The sequence below is a fragment of the Lycorma delicatula genome, chromosome 8 (assembly GCF_047948215.1).
Source record: "Lycorma delicatula isolate Av1 chromosome 8, ASM4794821v1, whole genome shotgun sequence".
Lineage (NCBI taxonomy): Eukaryota > Metazoa > Arthropoda > Insecta > Hemiptera > Fulgoridae > Lycorma > Lycorma delicatula.
Genome location: NC_134462.1, coordinates 8,947,625 through 8,963,572, shown reverse-complemented (window position 1 = coordinate 8,963,572; position 15,948 = coordinate 8,947,625). Strand labels below are relative to the sequence as shown.

General features: G+C 37.9%; 1 protein-coding gene across 7 annotated transcripts in view; it reads left to right on the top strand.

The window, feature by feature from the left end:
* The window catches only part of LOC142329299 (uncharacterized), a 216,374-nt gene that overhangs the window by 38,286 nt on the left and 162,140 nt on the right, over positions 1-15,948 (top strand). For all 7 annotated transcript variants that reach the window (XM_075373751.1, XM_075373747.1, XM_075373745.1 and 4 more), the window contains exons 7-8: positions 2,361-2,581; positions 5,352-5,509. In XM_075373751.1, coding sequence (XP_075229866.1) covers positions 2,361-2,581; positions 5,352-5,509 — 379 coding nt within the window. The remainder of the gene's footprint in view (positions 1-2,360; positions 2,582-5,351; positions 5,510-15,948) is intronic.

Sequence of the window (15,948 nt, the reverse complement as noted above, 5' to 3'; positions counted from 1 at the left end):
TTATTGAAAGTTTTAAATTTTGTAGGATTCTATTGTATTCTTTGAATGAAAAATTGTAAGTATTCACTTTTGATTTATTTTTATGAATGTAAAAGAAGTGTTTGTAGGCTTATCTACATGTCATTGTCTTTAAAAATCCAGAATGAGAATAAAATTTTTACAATAATTTCTTAGCAGCCATCTTAGTTAAAACATTTCTAAGAGTATCTAGTGCATTTTTATTTCATGTATCTCATGTTTAAGAAATTTTTCCTATTTGTATTTTTTTTAATATATACGGGTTTAAGTATATCAAAAAAAGAAAACAACATACTGGTTGGAAAGAATAAAAAAAACAACCTACCTTATTGTTGTAAAACATACCAGGAAGATTACAAGGATTATTATATTATATTACATATGTATTTATGTTGTCTGTTACGTGTTTACTGGTACAGTTTTACACCTACATTGCAGCTAATTCAGGCATGGCATGCCGGCAGCAGTAATTGCATTTGCCTATATATGAGGGTTATTTTTTTTTCAAGGTCCGATCGGTCACAAAATTAAAACCACAGGGAAAATAAAAAATTTTTTTGTAACAAGTACTTACATAGTTAGGCTATTTCTCTACGTAGTCGCCACTCCGATTTAGAAATTTTTCATAGCGTGGTACCAACTTTCCAATACCCTCGTCATAGAATGGAGCTGCCTGTGTTTTCAGCCATGTTTCTACGCACACAGTTTGCGGTACTGAAGTCTCTCACTCACAATGGTGTAGAGAGCTGACCTTGAAATTTCAGGAAACGTTCAATACAGAAATTGTGAACCGACGATTTTCTCGAATTACCTTGTCCACTCGCTCAACAAGATCATCGGTTGACACTCGCTTCCTTCCTTGACCGCCTGCATCATAAACATCTGTATGTCCTGCTTTAAAGTTCCTGCACTTTGCTGTCACTCATTGAAGTTTCACCGTTCACATTACTTATCCGTCTATGAATTTCAGCTGCATTACACCCCTCAACCTGAAGAAATCAAATTACCGCACGCACTTCACACTTGGCGGGAGATGCTATTGTTGTAGACATGTTTACGTGCTAGCTGCGTGTTCAGAACTAAACGAAGTGATGCGGCGTGATTGAAGGCCATACTACAGATGCTGCGCAACACATACGCAAAGGTTCATCAGATTTTTGCGTGGGTTTTTATTTCATGACTGATCGGACCTTGAAAAAAATAACCCTCGTATACACACCCAGACCTGGCAGTAGCTGGAAACTGATTAGAGAATTATATATATATATATATATATATATATATATATATATATATATATAAAGTATTAGTTAAAAAGTAGTTGTGTAATTTTAAATATTTTGTTTTAAGAAAATAAAAATTTAATCAGGAAATTTAGTAATTTTTGAGATTATATTTATGAGTTTATCCAGATATTTATGAGTTTATATGATACAACATTTGAATATGTGTGTAATAATTTTGTTGTGCTTGTCAGCTAAGGTTAGTAGACTTAAGATGGTTTTCTCATTTCACAGTAGTTTCTCAACAGGTAATTTCATGTGATTCTGGCTATCTGATCCACTGCCTATACTGGAAGCTGCCTGACAGTCTTTACAATTTCCTTGATAAAGCTTATACTATTTGTATCTGTCTACATTTTTTAGATGAAAAAAGGACATTTACTTTACTAACAGTAATTTATGGAACCATTCCTCTTATGGTTTTACTTGTTTTTCAAAATTTTTAATGTACTATTTTGCAAATTTTTTCTGAAGTAATTTTTTTGTTGGTTTCTTGTAATTTATATAATTTATTGCTTTTATTAAAATCACATAATGATGTAATTTTTAACTTTTTCTAACCTCTCCATAATGGATATAAGATATTGAGCTTCTTAAGTTACAACTTTACTCTTCATCAGAGGTGCCAGGTCATATCTTAAAATTGGTGCTACTTGCACATTTGGTACTATTTTATGTGTCAAAACCAAAAGAAATACGGACTGCTGTTAAAACAGCAAACTAATGTATCCATTTCTATTGCTAAACAGTATAAGCATTATCTCTACTCATTAAAGGAAATAAGATTAATAAAATAAAAAAATAAAAAATGTTTGGTATTAAACCATCAAATTTTTAAACAAGTGTGACTAATGAAGTAATGACTAATGTTTCATTTCTCTTTCCTCCACCTGCCTTGTCAAAGTAAGAAAACGTTAATCTTGATCATTGATCATTGGGAAAGTTTCAAATAAAGTTGTCATGATGATTTGATTTTGAAACATTATTGTATATTACATTATATTTTAAATGTTAAATTTACATTTTTTAAAAGAATGTTTGTTTTTTATTTCCTTATAGATATCTAAGGAGGTTTAAAAAAATAAATCCAAAAGTATTGAAATCGTGGTGTAGGCAAATTCTAAAAGGTCTAGCATTCCTTCATTCAAGATCGCCACCGATAATCCACCGTGATCTCAAATGTGATAATATTTTTATAACTGGAACGACTGGAAGCGTTAAAATTGGTGATCTAGGTCTGGCTACGCTTAAGAATAGATCTTTTGCTAAATCTGTAATAGGTGGGTTATTATCTGTATTTTATACTTTATATATTTATAAATATAGCTGTAAGTCAAAAAGTGAAGTAATCCTGGGCATACAGGTGTTACTCTTTTAGCTGCGGTACAGGGTAAAAAAATACCCCTTGGGTTACTTTATTTTTCTACATTTTATTTCTTAGTCCATAACTACCAAAGGCATTTTATTATAAAATCTGTTATGTAGAAGGGTGAGTAAAAGATGGTCCACACCTTTTGCCATAACACACCTTTAAAATTGTCATACTGCCTTTTGTGCATGTATGCTGGCGAATAGTCATTAAGGTAATGTCTTCTTTGAACATCAGTCATGGTTCTGTCCATTAAATCTCATCCATGATGAGCTTGGTGTATGTAAAGTCTGTGCATGATGGATGTTCAGATTCATTTAACACACAAATACTCATATTAGCTTTAATAATTATAGCAAGGATCCGGAATGTCTTACGTAAAAAATATATCAACATCTTTAGTACATGCTGTTTTAGTATACACAATTTCCATCTTTATATAAGCTAATTCATAAGTTTAGCTTTTGTTTCAGATTTATGCATAATCTTAAATTAAATTGGTTCAAACGATTCACTGATCATTTAACTGCAAGGGAATTAAATAAGACCCTTACCTTTTTCATGGTTTACCATGTACATATATTCTACACACAGGCACATATGCAGACACATGAGATACAACATACACATGCACCTGTGCATGCTTACACATATACACACACACACACCACTATATTTTAAATGCAACAAGTCACTAAATGCACAATAAATTGTTCACACTTTCTAGACAATGATAACATGGTAATTCAGGTCCACCACTTTTTCCCAGGTTCAGGCCTGCTTCTGGACGGCTCCCCAAAACCAGCCACTCCAGGCACTCAGGGTCCGTCCGTTATCCAAGGCTGCTGTAGGACCCTATTGCAACCAGTCTTGATGGTATGGCCGAATTTTTCAGCCATCAGTTCCACCTCCTCGCTGTACTCCATGCGCCATTCCAACCCCTGTAAGGCAGCCGCTCACTTGTGCCACAGCCTGTCCTTATCCAGGTCTCAGGTTATAGTGATCTGAATCTTGAGCTCTTAGACTGCCTCCGTAAGTGATCTCATAGTTTATAATCCTATAAACTCAGACTGGTCTCGGTCCAGACAGTCGCATTACTTGCACTCCTAAGTAGATCGCCCATCACCAAGGTGACATCAATGTAACTTTTTCTCAGTTCAGAAGAGAAAGTTGGCCGTTGTTCTGCCTCGTTAAGCAAGTAGAGGTTCCTGGCTCCTACGAACTGTGTGAGACCAGCGCCTCTGGAGTCAGTAAGTGGTGAACCTCAGGCAGAAGACTTTGCATTAGCATCAGAGCAACCAGCACTCTGATGTCCGTCAAACTGGAAGTATCCCGACACTAGTATGACATCGAGCGTATCCCTCCTGACTCGCACGACGGTGAATTACTCAGCAGTAAACTGGGGCATCCAGAAGACACCCAACAAGACCAAGCCGACCATGCAGAGATTGCCGTCCCCCATGAGACTGAATAACATCAACCCCATGGAAGCCGACCACCCTATCCCTGACTGTGTACGGCTCCTGGACCAAGAGGACCTTGAGGTTTGTACTCCTCAAGGATCCTCATGGCTTCATTGGTGGCCGCCTGGGAATGATGCAGGTTAACTGCCTCAGGTGCCGTATTCCTGATATTTGCACGGGCTGTGTCATGCGACCTGCATTGCTTGCCTGCAACCCGGTGTCCGGCATCAAAGCCTTTCACCAAGGCACAGGGAGCGCACTTTGCAGGCGCGGCCTTATTAGGGCAGTTAGCTGCCCTGTGCCCAGCAAGAGCTCAATGACCACACATCTCCGACTGTGCTCTACAGTGGAGAGAGGTGTGACCAAAGCCCTGATATTTGAAGTACCGGGGTACTTTTGTAAGGTCGACAACCGTGCAAGAGGTCCACCTTGTAGGTGGACCTCTGTGGATATTGGTCTGAGGATGAAGGATGTAGCTACAACAATTTTATATCTGTTTGTTTGAAGCCAGTATTTATAGAAGACTACAAAGATGAAGTATGTTAACAAGGCAGTTTGGCTGTTTAGTAATTACAGTGGTGTGCATTGTAAGATACTCAAATGTATAAAAATAATTCTTTTTTCATTTATTTAAATACTGTTCATTGATTGCAATTATTGTTTACTCACTGGCTAATCCAAATGCGGACTCCCAGTAGTTGAGAAGAGTAATTAATTATAGTATTAATTAGTTCTGTGTAAGTATTCAAATGCAAGTGTGTGATTAATTCTGTAATGCTTGTATGTGTTTGATTGAGATGACAAAAACAAAACAAAACGTTATTTTATGTTGATAGATTAGATGCCTAATGAACTACTAGTAAAGAGCAAATGAAGGTACATAATTTCTTCATTATTTTATATATATATATATATATATATTTTTTTTATATACAAATACATTTTCCTGAAGAAAATGGATTTATTAGTGTTTTTGTACAAAGCATACCTTTTGCTTGAATATTCCTCAGAGGTTCTTAATAGAAGTGTTCATACATTAAATTTATGCTGTAATGTCTTAACTGAAAAATAATTTTATTTGTCAGTTCCTGTGAACCAATTATATATTCTAGATCAGATTTATTTATTTTTGTAATGGTTGTACTTCGATCATTCTCTTTTATTTGCTTTTAAGAGATATTGGTAAAATTTAGTTTAATATACTTATTTTCTTCCCAGGAACACCTGAATTCATGGCTCCAGAGATGTATGAAGAACATTATGATGAATCTGTTGATGTTTATGCTTTTGGTATGTGCATGCTAGAGATGGCCACATCTGAATACCCATATTCAGAATGTACTGGACCTGCACAAATCTATAAAAAAGTTGTTTCTGTAAGTTAAGTTTTTTGTCTGATTACGCAGCAGTTTAGATATCTATTATTAGTTAACTTCTGAACTATTTCTTTTATGCATTCAGTAGAAAAATTTAGAATATTTTATCTTGAAAGGAAGGGGGGTTACATTTCAGGTTTAACAAAATATTGTTTATTGATGTAAAGAATTTAGTGTTTATTCAGATATATTGTCAGCAAATAAATTAATGAATGTAATACTGTTCTATGTGATATTGAGTGAAGGGCATAATGAAATGGCAGAGCGGAATGAAAGAATCAACACCCTTTTTAATATTAACTTTCAATCTTCCAGTACCACTGTAAAAAATAAAAGTTTATTATTAAAATAAAAGTTGGTCATGTTAGAATATGACCTTTCATTCCCAACCCACTGCAGTTTTTCAAATGTCAAGCACATATGGCCACACTACAACATCTTGCTTGAAAACTGAAATTTGTGCTTGATGTGATAAAGAAAGCCACAATGACATTAACTGCCAAGAAGATAGAAAAAGTGTGATCTGCAGTGGATCACATATAGCTTGTTCCCAAAATTGCCCAACTTTTAAATAAAAGGCAATCCTCAAAATCTGTACTGAACAGAAGCTATCTTTTCCGACTGCATGAAGAGAAATAAAAAGATGCTTAACTCGTGGAACTTGGTTAAATCAGACATATCTTTTACCACCGCTTCATCAAGACAAGCTTTTGCAAATGCAGGTAATCAATGTGGATCCTGCAGCAAGTTAAAAAAGCTTATTCAGATATTATCTGATCAAATTGCTTCACTTACAGCCAAAACTTCAGAGCTGACTAAGATGATCAAAAAGCTGGTAGTGCAGCTAGTGAAACTAACAATGGGATCCCTCTGAAAGTTCCTGTTCCTAAAGTTTTGCCTTGCGTACAGAAGTAAATACAGGTGATGATAAGTCATCTGCAACCTGTGGTGGCCCTCAGCCTTGTATCAATTACAACATCGAGTGTGCACTTGTGAAGAGATTGAGGTGTTAAAAAGTTACTTTTATAGCCGATATGTAGTGTTTTGTGATTGTGGCACTGCGGTAAGATAGTGTCCAACAGGTGTCCCCAAGGCAGTGTGCTGGACCCACTGTTTTGGATTATGAGTTGATTCTGTTATGTGGTTGAGGTTGCCCAGTGGATGTCGTGTCATTACTTATGCAGATGATGGGCTTCTGGTGGTCAAAGGAGATTTGTGGAATTAGGTTGAATTCTGGGTGATGCAAGCGTGTATGGTATTAAAGGTGTATAGTGATCACCACAAAATGGTATTTAGCCCTGAGAAGATCATAATAATGCTGTTGAAAGGCCGTTTGGCTGTAACTCAGTGAGTGTTTTTATGGTGGGCCATCCTATTCAGTATGTTTCATAGCAAAAGTATTTAGGAGTGCTCTTTGATAAGAATTTTAGATTCAAGGAGCACTATCAGTGTATCTCAAAGAAGGTGTGTGATGCCTTTTTTGCCATTCGTAGGGTGGTCCATCCCGATTAAGGGTTAAATTTCAGAACAATGAGAATTTTATATAAAGGTGTAGATGAGGCTATTGTGCTATATGCAGCACCAGATTGGATGAACAGAAAGAGGTACAGAACTTACCATGATATTCTGTTGAAGGCTCAGCTCCTATTACTAATTGTAACTGGGGGCTATACAACTATTTCACATGAGGCAGTTTTAATAATAGTGGGTGGGTGTAAAGCAAATTGATGTCCTTGCTTCAGAGCGTCAACAACGATAAGCTGTAGAAAAGTCGGAAGAACTTACTGCACAGCATATTAGAGAAATTGAGAAGGAAGGTTTTAATTTATAGAAGAGTAGATGAAATGAGAAGGCAGATGGGCGTTATACGCATAGTCTCTTTCCAGACGTGAGAGCATTGAAGGTTGCCTCATGCATCTCCCTGAATTAATGAGTAACTTGGTTCCTTTTGGGGCATGGTGTGCTTCGAGACAGGCAGATTCAGTTTGGCTTGACTGGCACGGGTCATTGTCTTCATTGTTTTATTAATGATTATGCATATCTTGTGCAGTGTGTCTGTGTGAAATACGAGTTAAGGTGTGGAGAAGTGGTTCGAGAGCTTGAGGGTGTTGGTTTGGGTTTGGATCTGCAGGCCAGTTGGAAGGTTAGGGAGGAATGGTATATTGTAGAGAAATTGTTGAGATTTTTGGCGCTCGAGAGAATCACGGAGGAGGTATAGTTTAATAGCCTGGGTGGTTAGGGATTTGTTTGGTGTTTTTTCATCAGATTAGGTGAATCTTGGCGATTAAGTTTAAACGCGATTCATGGTGTACAAAATTTTATGAAGGTCGGTCAAAATTGTGATGTTAAGTAATTTTTGAGGATACAAGATTATATTTTCAAGTACAGGCTCTTTCATTCATTATCAGAGCTTCAATAAAACTTAGATTGGTTGAATGTATTTATTTTTCAGACGATGTAGGTGGGTAAATACTTTGATGGGAATGTCACTCATCGCATTTGCACCGATGGCATCCTGATAGCACTCTGATAACTGAAATATTTATTCAGGTATTGAGGTCTTGAAGATGACCTCTGATGAAGCCCAGGGCTAGGAATGGAGGGAGTGGTGTGGCGCTCAGAATCGTCACAAGGTGGGTGTCTTCCCCTACAGTCAGGATGGTAAGCCATCTAATAAGCTCCCTGTTAAGGGAGCCCACACAATCACCCCCTTTGGGATGTCATCTGCAACTTTCATATTTCAAAATCTCCTCCTTTATTACTTACACAGGAGGATATGGTTGAGGAACAGCCTGACCTCAGGGCATTAGAGTTTTTTAAAATTAAAAATTCTGGAAAGAAAAGCCAGATCACGTACAATTAATTTTTTTAATATTTATCTGTAATTCTGTTTACTTTGTTTATGAGCATTATCCAGTGGAATGTTTGAGGTCTTCAATCCTGCACTGAAGATGTTAAGAGTACTGATGCGCGCAGATAAACTAATAATAATGTACTTCCAAAAAACACACCGTTTACAGGTACAGGGTGAGCAACATAAAACTGAACCTGTAATGAAACCACTATTTATGAGACTCACACACAACTAGTGTGATTTGTGGATGTATATGACTAATTGTTGCTGCTGTTTGTCAGGTGGTTACGTGTCAGTGCAGTATGCGTTTGTTACAGTGCAGTATTGTGAGTGCAGTTTGTGTTTGTGTAAAATGCCTTATTCGGTCCAGGAGAGGATAGCTATAGTTGAGACCTATATTCGTTCTGAATCATTTGAAGGATCATGTCAAGAAATTGTAGAAAAATTTCCGATTGCCTATATCCAAGTGAAGAGTAGTTATTACAGTCAGGTTTGGATGGCTGGTCTCCCCATTCGGTATGTTAGGCTCAAAAATACCTGGATGTTATCCTTGATAAGAATTTTTGGTTCAAGGAACATCTACAGTATGTAGCAAAAAAGGCTGCTGATGCTTTTTATGGAATCCGTAGAGTTACTCATCCCTATTGGGGGTTGAATTACCATACCATGTGTATCCTTTACAAAGGTATCAGTGAAGCTATTGTGCTGTATGCTGTCCCTGTGTGGACTCACCGCATGGCTTTTAGGTATTGCATGGACATTTTCTTGCGGGCCCAGCGACTCCTCTTGCTGGCTGTTATAGGTGGTTATAGAACAGTCTCGCAGGAGGCAGTCTGTGTTATAGCAGGAGTCAATATCTTGGCTAACGAGTGTAAGGAACGCTACATTTCCAAGGTAAATTACCTATTGACGTCAGAATCAAAGCAGAAGATTGAAGACCGAGGCCTTGCGTCTTGGCAGGTCAGATGGGACGAAACCCACACAGGTTGCTACATGCATGGTATATTTTCTATAGTGTCTGATTTAGGTGCGATTGGCTGAGTCTCTCCCAATTGATATATCACACAGTTTCCGGGCATGGTGTCTTTTGGGTAAGTTTAGCTACGTAGGTTTTTGTTTGGTAGATTTGAGTCAATGTTCGGATTATGGGACTGATGATACAGTGGACCACGTCCTCTATGTCTGACCCCGATACAAGGTCGAATGTTCACGAGCTGTTAGAAAACTTGAGAGAATACATTCCTTTTTGGATCTTTTTATTAAATGGATGATCTGAGAGGAGTGGTCCATAGTGGCTGGTCTTCTTTGCGCCCTTGCGATGTGTAGGTCTGTAGAGGGAGTTTAATCGAGGTGCTTGACCATGGTAGGATCCCGGGTGGCTAAGGTTCTGGCCTAGGCATTGGATTGGTTGGAGGTAGGCGGATTGGCATTGAGTCCACGGTTATATTGGTGTTGTTTGTGATTCGATTTGGAGCTCCTGCTGGTGGGGGCGGCCACACTGCCAGGGTATGGTAGCCCTTGCGACTGTGGGTGTAGCTTCCCTCTGCCAGTGGTGGTCCTGGTTGTGACTTGGAAATGCCACATGAGACTCCATGATGGGACCGGGTGGGGTGCAGGATTTGTCCCTGGCTCCTGTGTGGACCGGAATGAGGTTACATTCCTTTTGCTAGGTGACCTTAAATTGGTCAACTGATTTGGGTGCAGGTCTGAATTTCTATGTTGTGTAAAACATAATTTTGATTGGTATGAGTGTAGCACTGATTTAACTTTAAACTCATTCGTTTTCTGGGGCATTCACAGTCACGAACAGTGCTGTAAAATCTGGATTAGGCACGGGGTTCACGCTTCTGTGTTTTTGGTCAGTTAGTTTGAGGGAGTCATGTTAGGTTGGATGTGAAGATGTCTGTTGAGGCCTACGTGAAGGTGAAATTTGATATGTATTTACTGATGCAAATGTCTGCCAAGGCATTTACATTGGTGGCATCCTGTCTGAGGCCTGGCTGATGACTGGGAGATGTAATCAGTTAGAGGGTCTAAAGATGACCTCTGGTAAAGCCCCTCAGGGCTCGGAATGGAGGGGGTGGTGTGGTGACCGGTAACGTCACAAGGTGTCTTCCCCCTACAGGATTGGGATACATGATTTAGTCAAAAAATGGCATACAACAGATTTGGTTTCAAATGCAAAATGAAATGGGCAACCTTCTGCTTAGGACTCCACAGGCCATTGCTTATATCAAAAGGTGAATTACTGCTAGTCTTAAAAAAATTATTATGCAAGTTATTCTAATAATCTGGTGTTAAATATACATCTTGTAAAATTCTTCGTGAATTAAAATTGAAACCATATTGCGTTACAACTGTGCAACAACTGAAGGAGACAGACAAACCAAAACGACTTTATTATTGTAACTGGCTTATTGAAAACATTGTTGGTGGACAGATAATATTATTTTATGTCAGATGAGGCATGCTTTCAATTAACTGGCCATGTTAATTTGCAGAACACCAGGTGATGGTGAGGAATCCTTATGAGATATTAGAGCACCCACTTCATGATGAGAAAATTGGTATTTGGTTTGACGTTTCTGGTAATTGTATGCTGGGACCAATATTTTTTGACTGGACTGTGTCAATACACAAGTTTACCTCACAATTTTCTTAGAATTCTATGCCCATTCAACTGATAATGAAAAAGACTACAGCTTCTTCCAACAAGACAGCAATGTGTCACACATCAAACGTTTCACTGAATCGCTGTCAGCAGAGGACGGTGGTCTCCACGTTTCCCAGAGTTGTTTACTTGTGATTTTTTCCTTGGGCTACTTAAAGGAGAGAGTTTATGCATCTAGTCCCCATAATGTTAATGAATTGTACTTTCAACGAGAAATCAACGTAATTAACATTGTCAATTACATCAAATGACTCAATATGATCAGTCAACCACAAAAGTGCATTGATATCCAGGGTCATTTTGAACATCTTTGAACATCAAGGTAAATAAATGTAACATTTAAATTAAATTTTATGTTTTTCTTATTTAATTTATTCACATCATTCATAAAATTTCATTCCAACATAACCTACTGATTCTACTATAACGGTTATGTTATGTGTTCATCTTATGTTGTTCACCGGGGCTTTTTCTGTGAGAATGTGACTCACTTGTAGACAGTAGAGAGAGTGGTGGAGTTGCTATTTTCATGTGGATAAGGTGTCTGCTTCAAGGATACCATAGGCTACAAGGATATCTCTATCCCTTCAACTCAATTAGTGTCTGCAATTTGTATTTTTCATCGAACTCAGTGCTGTAGACATATCAGATCTCCTCACACAAATTCCATTGCCATTCTTAATAGTAGGAGACTTCAGTGCTCACCATATTTCATCATGCTGCTGCTCTAGAGGAAGAGTGAGGCAAGACTTTGACCTTAGTCTACTGAATGATGGGTTGTACACATTCATGTCCTTATAGTCTGGTACATTGTTCAATATCAACCTTTCCTTATGCTCACAGAGTTTACTCCCTTGTCTTAATTGGTCTGTTTGTGATGACTTTTATGGCAGTAACCACAGGCCAATTATTATGCCTTTTGGTGTGTACTGTGAAGTTAACAAAAGACCACAGAAATAGATGTTTGAGAAAACATATTGGAACGGTTTCTATAAAGATTTCCCATCACAGTATGCCAATGGTGCAGATGCCCTTAATCAACTTACCTCTTTTACATTCCTGGTATTTGAGAATGTTAATGACTGCCAAAATGCTATTAGGAAATGACAGGTAGGCACTGCAAAAATTTAACCGCTGGCCTACAAATGAATATCTAAATTTGTACCGTAAGGCTAAAGTGGTGTGGTATGTATTCTTGGATGTGAAGAGGAAGTAATGTATGAAATATGTGGACACTATCTCAAGCACTACTCCCTTGTCTACTGTGTGGAAGAAGCTCTGTGCGGATCACTGAAACAATCTATTCTCGGACTCATTCACGAAGGGAAACTCCTTTCATCATCTTCTGCTGCAGCAACTAACTTGGCAGATTGTTTCTGTTCAGTGTCTCTCACTTCATCATGTACTAATGAATTTCAGAGATATAAGATACAAATGGAAGTATTATCATTAAGTGTTGGGGGATTTGGTAAATGAAATGTCACACATTAAAAACTCACTTGACACCTCCCATGGACCTCTCAGTATGCTCACACACCTTCCCAATTTGGTGCTACAACATCTATTGTGTATTTATAATGGTTTGTTCTCCGCACAAGTTTTCCCACCCATCTGGTCAGAAATCATTGTCATACCAGTACTTAAACCTGGTAAAAGACAAGCTATCATCACCCATCTCCTTGACAAGTGTTTTATGCAAAGTGATAGAGAGAATGGTGAATTGCAGGCTTACGTGGTACTTAGATGTTCTTTTATCTTCATAACAATATGGTTTCTGCCAAGGACAGTCTTCCATTCACCATTTAGTTTCACTGGAAGCAGCTATTCAAAACGCTTGCCTACTTCACTGGTGTTTTATCCCCTATCTACTTTGATATCAGGAAAGCATATGACACAACCTGATGAGATGGTATTCTAAATACTTAAAAATGGGGAATCAAGGGAAATATGCTCACTTTTATTAAGGGTTTCTTAAATTACAGAACTTTCCGTGTTCATGTTAAAGATTCTTTATCAAGTAGCATCACCTTGGAGAATGGAGTCCCTCAAGGAAGTGTATTAAGTGCCACCTTGTTTGCTATAGCCAACAGTATTATTAAATGTGTGCAGACACTTATGTTCGATCTGTTTATTTGTTGATGATTTTGCTCTATATATTATCTCGGCCTGTACCGGAGTGGAATGGTGATCGCAATGCACCAGTTCTAAATTTCAAACAGTTGCCAATCTCCTGCCTGCGGAGGAGGCTTTAGAGCCTTGCGATGGAAGCATGGCAGCAAGAATGGCACGCCACAACTAAGGGTAGGTCCTTGTATAAATTTATACAGGACTTTGGGAGATGGTACACCTCTAGTTTGAATTTAAGGGCAACGGGAGTCCAATTGCTCTCCAACCATGTGAATTTGAATCAATATTTGTTTCTGTTCCACCTGGCAGTTGATGAGTAGTGCATCTGCAGGGAGGTCCAGTTGAACAAACATATGATGTTTGACTGCCTTGCTCTTGGGAGGGGGCCAGAATTCAGGCCACCCTGGAACTTAGAGGTCAAGGGTTAAATTGGCCACTCATAAGCGGCAGGTCAGTGTGGCGTGAGCCGCATTGTCAGACCATGTGGAAGTTCCTTGATGCCGTTGCTTTGTTCAATCAGCATCACTAGTTTAAGAGATGTAAGACTCCTACCGCTTGCTATAGGAAGCTACCCTTGAGAAATGGCTGGCCATTGTTCAAATATTACTCCAAGCACTACAATATGGTGGACAGGCACTTGCTGGCATTCAGTGATCTAGGCGTGGCAGCAAATTGTTGTTCTTGATGGAATAAATTTTGAAAGTCATATATTTTAGTATGTAGATAGGATGTGCCTACCCATTTTTGTAATATATGTCAAGTGAGTGTTGGGCACCACACTTATTCTGCTCACGCAGTTAGGTAAGCTCTAGGAGCTAATTAGGATATTGGTCGATAAACCTTTTTGAGGAACAGTAGCCGTTTGTGGTACGGACATTCAGTCGTGTGCTTTAGGGCGACCGAATGGGGTGGTGGTGGGAGAAATGCCAGACAAACCAATATATATTACTCCTGTTCAATAGCTGCAGCAGAGAGACTATTATAGAACACTATATCTCATTTTGAAGCTTGGTCCAAGGTTACTGGCCTCACCTTTTCATCTGAGAAAATAAAATGTATAGTCTTTTCTTGCTTGCCAGGACCCTTTTATTCTGCAAGTCTTTCTCTTTCCCAGCGGAGAGCTTAATCTCTCCTGATAATTTTTTAGATCTATCTTTTGACAGCCGTCTTATGTGGGTTAGACACATCAAAAATTAATAACTAATTGTTTCAAATTTCTTGATATGGTGCGAGTCCTTGGCAACACCAGTTGGGGAGCCAATCAGTCATGTATAATGCATTTTTGTTATTATTTAGTTTGTTCCAATTTAGATTATGGCTGTGTTGTCTACACTTCAGCACTTCATACTGCGCTTAAAATGCTGGATACTGTACATGCTTTCCCTCGTCTTGCTACAGGTGCCTTTAGATCAAGCTCTGTTGAAAGCATACTTGTTTACTGAGGTGAGCCATCACTTTGGGATAGATGAGACCAGCTTCTAGCATCTTCCTCTGCCAGTCTTAAAGGACAACCATATCACCTGATTTTTAAAACAGTCCTTGCAAATCCTCATTTCCAAAGGTATGAGGACCATCCTTGATATACAGCACCTATGGGTATTGGTACTCAACGTTTACTGCACCTTTTAAATTTTGACCCGCCTATTTTTCCAACTCTTCCCTGTTCACATCCTCCATGGAGAATATGATTTTCCGCAAATTCTTTTACCAATTTCTCTCCAAGATACACCCAGATGCACTAGTAAACACAGATGGATCGAAACTTACATAGTATTAGAATAAGTATTACTGCTGAACTATATGTTACCAATAAGGCTTTGAATTTCATTAGCCCAAAGAACCATCTTATCTTTATTTGTGTTGACTTGTGTAGTGCACTCTAGGCTATAGAAGGCTTGTGTTTTAGACATCCTTTATCATCAAAATCTGTAATGCAATTATTGAATTGAACCATTACAACACGCAAGTGAGTTTCTACTGGATATCCGGAATGGATAATAAACTTCAGCATGTCAAAGATACTGTGTTGTCATGGAATTCTCTTCATGCAGAAAAATTTTTTGAAAGGAAGTGGTCCTCTACAGAGCTACTCAGAAGAAAACGCATCACTATGCATACGATGCGACAGCCGCTTGACTGCACCACACCATTGTGGATTGCATATGTTGTGTGGCCTTACGTCGTAAATTTAAATTGCCCAGAAACATTCGACGAATCCTGGGCAATGATAAGGAAATTTTAGACCAGGTTTTGTTTCTCCAACAGATTAGTACATTAAGCAGAATTTAATATTGTTTTTGCTATGTTGGTTTTTTATAATTGTTATGATTTTTATATTATTTAATGTTGCTGTTGTCTGAGAATGGGCCCTTTATACTCCTCTCAGACTTTGTTAAATTTTATTTATATTTAGTTAACTTTTATATATTTTTTTTTTGTGATATTAGTTAGTTTTTGTTCATTTAATTTTTTACTTTTTAGTGTAGTGTTATTTATTTATTTATTTTTTTTGTTATATTTTTATTCTTGGCTATAATAACATGAAAGTGTTTTTTGCTCTTCAAAAAAAAAAAATGGTATTGAAAGGTTATTTAAAAAATCAAAGTAAATGTCAAAAAAGTGAATATGAGGGGATGATTTTGAGAGAGCAAAGTAAATTAATTGAAGGTTGGAATTGTGCACAAGAATGCCCTTGTAAAAAGACAACTACAAAAATAAAATTAAAAAAAAATGTTTCTATTGAATTAGTATTGTATTCAGTCACTAGTTGCATGTGTATTTTAACTG